Consider the following 5,539-nt stretch of genomic DNA (forward strand, 5'->3'; position numbering starts at 1 on the left):
TGGGCAATGGAATAAGTGCTCACATGCCGGTCCGACTCGACGATTTCCATGATTTTATCGACATTTTCGACGATTGGCCTACCAGAGCGTGCCTCATCTTCGACGTCCATATTACCAGAACGGAATCGTTGGAACCACCGCTTTGCTGTTGCATTCGATACTGTACTGGGTCCATAAACAGTACAAATTTTTTTGGCCGCCTGCTCCGCCTTTTCACCTTGGTCGTAGTGGTAGTGAAGAATGTATCGAATTTTCTCTTTTTTTACCTCCATTTTGGAACGCTGTAATACACAACTGGCTTGACCAAACACAAAACTGTCACAGAACTTTTTTTGAAGCGTAATGTCACCTTTAAATCGCCGTATAGTATGACCCGATGCGGTGTATACATCGTGAGATATGGCTCACTAAAGACATCTAGCGGAAAACGCTCAGAACTTTTTACTTCACCTAATATATACTTTGGTTAACTTAATTGGTTGGTTCTTCCAATGGAATTCGATTACATTTCTTGTTAGTCAGACTTGATAGATGCGATTGGTCAATTCCGTTAGAACAACCAGCCGATTAAGTTAACCAAAGTTGGTAGAAATGGGCATTAATTCAGTATTTTCCTTGACGCGTACGCGATAGAGGACCGAGGATGCATCGGCTAAATCCCATCGTGTTGTGCGCGCTTCTACTGGTGATCGCCTACGCGGCAGAAAATCAGAGCAATTCCACTCATGAAGACAAGCAGCAAGATGACACGATGCACTATGAGCCTCACGTCAACCTCACTACCATGTGGGACCACGACGAGAATTGCACGAGGGACGACGAGGACTCGGTATAGCATGAGTTTTACAGCAACTATACACTGAAAGAAAAATATAGTTGCTTTCGGCGTCAACTATACTTTTTTGTGATTTTAACCAGAAAAATAATTAGAAGAACCATCTTTCTAATAACACTTACTAAAATAATGGTTCTTTTAATTATTTTTGTGGTTAAAATCACAAGAGCGTATAGTTGAGGTCAAAGACAACTATATTTTTCTCTCAGTGCACGAAGAACCTCGATGAGAAGGGCAGTCAGAATGTGCCGGCCGAGCTTCGCGACAATTTCACAGAGATCAACGACGGAGACAACTCTACGTCGCAGCTTCGCCCAGGAAGCAATTCGAACCAAACAAATTCCAAGATCTGCAATGACACAATCTGTATACCAATTTGTTGCGAACTCGGCTATCGTATGATTAGAGGCATATGCACGCCCGATGACAGTGAATATGAATTCCCGGAGGTACACGAGATGGGCAAGAAAGTGGACGAGGTTTTTCCATTGTTCGTATCAGATCCATGTACCAGTGAACGCTACGCGCTCGATCCCTCCTTATATCCCGAGGACGAGTACATAATTATGACCAACGGTTCTGTGTACCAAACGCTATTGGACAGCTTCATCGATCCGACAACTTACTGCTTCGGCATCAAATATAACAAGAGCAAATACGAGCTAACCATTTGCTTCGATGCTACAAATACGACCGTAGTCGAGGAGGACGTAAATTTCAACGAAAACATCATTTTGATTAGCATATTCATCAGTACCTCAGTGTCCTTGCCGTTCCTGATATTGACCTTCCTGGTGTACACCATACTGCCGGACCTCTGGAACATCCATGGTTACACACTTCGCAGTTACGTCGGCTCGTTATTCGTCGCATACTTAATCATCGGGCCGTTCCAGCTGATGTCGCTTACCACTTTGTCGGATGCAGTCTGCATTGGATCGGGTACAGCTTGAACAGACCGTATAATCGGTTCTATACAATTGATGTTATATCCTTTATGCTCGACTGTATTTTCGTTCTTGCTTCGTCGTATATTATATGATGACTCAGGAATTAATTAAGGCTTTAGAATAGCACTCTCTAAATTGCTTGGAGTAGGATTTCTTGGAGTAGAATTAATAAGGGGTACAAGTAAAATGAATAACATCGACTCGGTATTCTTTCAGACATTTAACGAGGACTTTCTTATTTTCCTTCTAATACCCAAATTTTCCCGGAAAATTTAATAGGAAAACGAGAAATATTTTGATATAAATGCATCAACATAGATTTTTCTCTTTCTTATTGAATCTTTGCAAGATACATGTATCTCTAAAGATTTTTTTTCATTGGATGTAAGCACGCACTTGTTACATATTTATCGCGACCTTTTCCCACGAGTTTCCGATATAAAGGAAGAATATACAGTGTAGTTTTCATGGTCCAATAATAACCGCAAGGCTTTCTTGCACTTCAATATAGCTTGATTTTTAGATACTATTTATTTGCTGTTTCAGGCATGGTCTGTTACTTCTCGTTCCTGGCGAGCTTCTTCTGGCTGAACGTGATATCCTTCGATATTTGGTGGACATTCCGGTAAGCGGCAAAATACTCTCGAGCTACATACTTCATCTCGCAATTTCGTCGAGTTGTATTTAAGCAGTCGAATCACGGTGATCGTGATGTATATGTGTGAATGTGTGACCTTCGCAGTATTTCTAAAACGCCTTGAAACTGGATACTAAAATGATAGAACGTGTTGTGTCAGAAATTTGAATATCAGTAACCCCGTGAAATAACTTCCGTCTTTCGAATAAGATAAACGGCCAACTTATCGATCTTTTAAGAACAGTAAGGACAGTTATTCTTTATTTATGGAAGCAATATCAGATAAAATTGATAACAAATAGTCCTATCGCATGAATTAATGTTTTCTGTATAAGATACGCCTGCTTTGTAAATATATATATAAATAGATGTAGAAATTATATATTTAAGTAATATGTAATATTACCATAAAGTTATATATTTAAAAATACTAATTCACTGCCGGTGTTTTTGATACTCTGAAAATATCGATGTCGCACTTTCTGACCCCATCGCCGACCTAATTTCTGACCTTTTATACTGTCACAATGTAGCCTCACAAAGAAATTTCCATTTTGTACAATTTCACAGATATGAACATAAGAAAATATTTCTTTAAAATTATATTTCTATATAATATCAAATAAAATTATATTTAAATAATGACAACATTCGAATGAAATATATAATAAATATAGGGACAAATTTTAACATTAATATTCGGTTTTTATTTTTTTAAGTTGTTGTTTGTGCTGTCACGCTGTACTCTTTTTACTTTATTATTTATAATATTTTTCAAGTAAGGAAATATACATTTTCTTTTAAAATCTTAAAAAAAAAAACTTTAACTTTCCATGAAAGCAATTGTTTAGTCTATTTATATAAAGGAGTTTAGATTTAAGTAAATATGTCATTAGTAATGCCAAAGAGATGTTTATTATTTTTCAGGTATTTTTCTCTCAGTATATTTATCATATTATCTATTTTATACTTTGTTATATATTTAATCTCTTACAAAATGATGCCTTACATCTGTGTGCTTTGAGCGTGAGTTCGTGATTTGGTTTCTGGCAACGCTTTTTGCGCCATTGTTATCGCAATACATTTTTATAGCTCTGTCGCCTTCATCTAGCGACATTTCTCTGTTTAGCTGTGCGAGCCAGACGGCTTTACAGCTCGCTGTAGCAAGCGCGATATACTCAGTCTCTATTGTGGAAAGTGCTACGCTGTCTTTCACAGCCCCAACTATAGGGCCCCCGGCAAGAATAAACGTGTATCCGCTAATAGATTTACGATCGTTGCTATCGTTCACCCAATCCGCGTCGCAATATCCAATAATATTTGAATTTGTTTGTCTTTTAAAGACCAATTTAAGGTCCGCAGTATCTTGTAAATATCGCATTATGCTACCCAATGCATTTGACTGTTATCCAATATTCCTTTTTTGGGTTGTTACAAAAACTCGCTACTTTATTTACCGCGTATAATATGTCGGGTCTAGTAATCTGGCTAATATATAATAGGCTGCCTACAGCCTCCGCAAATGGCATGTCACCACAGGTCGATCCCTCCGCTATTGACGACGCAGAGAGCTTTGTGTTATTATCCATGGGGGTCTTCGCTGGGTTACAATTTGCCATCTGGAAATGTGCCAACATCTTGATATATCTCGTTTGATTTAAACTTGTTTGTGTCAGATCTGGGTTTCTTTTTATTCGGATCCCTAAAAAATCCTTGGCTTCTCCGAGATCCCGTAGGGCGAAATGTTCTCTTATCCTCTCCTTCAGTTTCATCTCTTCCTTAGGATTATCATAGAATATTAAGAGGTCGTCTACGTATATGGCTATTATGATCATGCTTTTTGATCTCGACTTTACGTATACTCACGGATCCGTTTCTAAACGTCTCAATTCGAATTCTCGAAGGCATTTGTCTAGGCACTCGTTCCAATATCTTCCACTTTGTTTCAAACCATATTTTGCCCTTTTTAACTTCTATAAGTTTCCGGAACCAACTTCAGTTTTGAATGATTCGGGCGGCGACACGTAAATTTCATCTTTAAGTCTGCTGTTTAGATAGGCCGTTTCTATATCGAGATGAGTTGTTTCGAGCCCTTTTTGCGTAGCTAATGCGAATAAATATCTTAATGTATTATATGAGACTACCGGCGAAAAGATCTCTTCGTAATTTATTCCTTTTGTTTGGGCACATCCTTGGGCAACTAATCTCGCTTTAAATCTTTTATTTCCGTTATCATTGGTTTTTATTTTAAATACCCATCGAGCGTTTAGTGATTTTTGCGAGCCACATTTATTTACTACTTCTGTATGTATCATTTCATAGTAGTGACTCATACTCATGGTTAATTGCTTCTAGCTATTTTTCACGTTCCGGACTGGTTAATGCTTCACGCAATGTGTTAGGTTCATTTATTGGTTCCTGGAAGGTTGCGTAGGATAAATATCCTTCCTTAATAAATGATTTCTTTTTTCTCTGGGATCTACGTGGCATTTCAGTAGATGACATCTGAACCTTTTCTTCAGTGGGATGTTTTATCTCTTCTTCTGTTGGTTCGGTGATTTCGTGTGCTTCGCTCCACATATCTTCGATTTTCGGTTCCGCTAAATTCTCATCACACGCGTTACTACTCTCTTTCTCAGTCTCTTCAGGGAACTGTATTATTTGTTCATTCAGTTGATCGCGTGGAGGATTATACTCGGATTGATGAGTAGCTCCGTGTGTACGTCCGTGTACGTGTGCGCTCGTCCATTTTCTTCGCCGGCCGCGGATAGCCGTATGACCCGCCTGCTGCGTCTCCGCGCTCTGATATGCCCAACTATTTTAATTAATATCTCGAAATTTTACGTGGTTGTTTGAAAAGTGACCTCTACAATTTTTTTTCACTTTTATCTATTCTACTTATATTCTTCTTTTGGCACGTCTTACGCGGGACACCCTGTGTATACATATATATATATATATATATATATATATATATATATATATATATATATATATATACTACTATATATATATATAGTGTACTACTTAGCGAATTAACTGTTTGAAGTTACAAATTAACTAAATAAAGCACCCCGATAGTGAGAGGCAAGGGGACTCACGTAAATGAAGCACCCC

At 38.1% G+C, this 5,539-nt stretch overlaps 1 protein-coding gene across 2 annotated transcripts in view; it reads left to right on the plus strand.

The window, feature by feature from the left end:
- LOC116841283 (G-protein coupled receptor Mth2-like) overlaps window positions 1-5,539 on the plus strand; it is an 11,932-nt gene that overhangs the window by 2,891 nt on the left and 3,502 nt on the right. For both annotated transcript variants that reach the window (XM_032809034.1, XM_032809032.1), the window contains exons 2-4: window positions 634-829; window positions 1,045-1,777; window positions 2,332-2,410. In XM_032809034.1, coding sequence (XP_032664925.1) covers window positions 644-829; window positions 1,045-1,777; window positions 2,332-2,410 — 998 coding nt within the window. In that variant the 5' untranslated portion in view covers window positions 634-643. The remainder of the gene's footprint in view (window positions 1-633; window positions 830-1,044; window positions 1,778-2,331; window positions 2,411-5,539) is intronic.

Source organism: Odontomachus brunneus, unplaced genomic scaffold (genome assembly GCF_010583005.1).
Source record: "Odontomachus brunneus isolate Ranch 3 - 2012 unplaced genomic scaffold, Obru_v1 Obru_scaffold_015, whole genome shotgun sequence".
Taxonomy (NCBI): Eukaryota; Metazoa; Arthropoda; class Insecta; order Hymenoptera; family Formicidae; genus Odontomachus; species Odontomachus brunneus.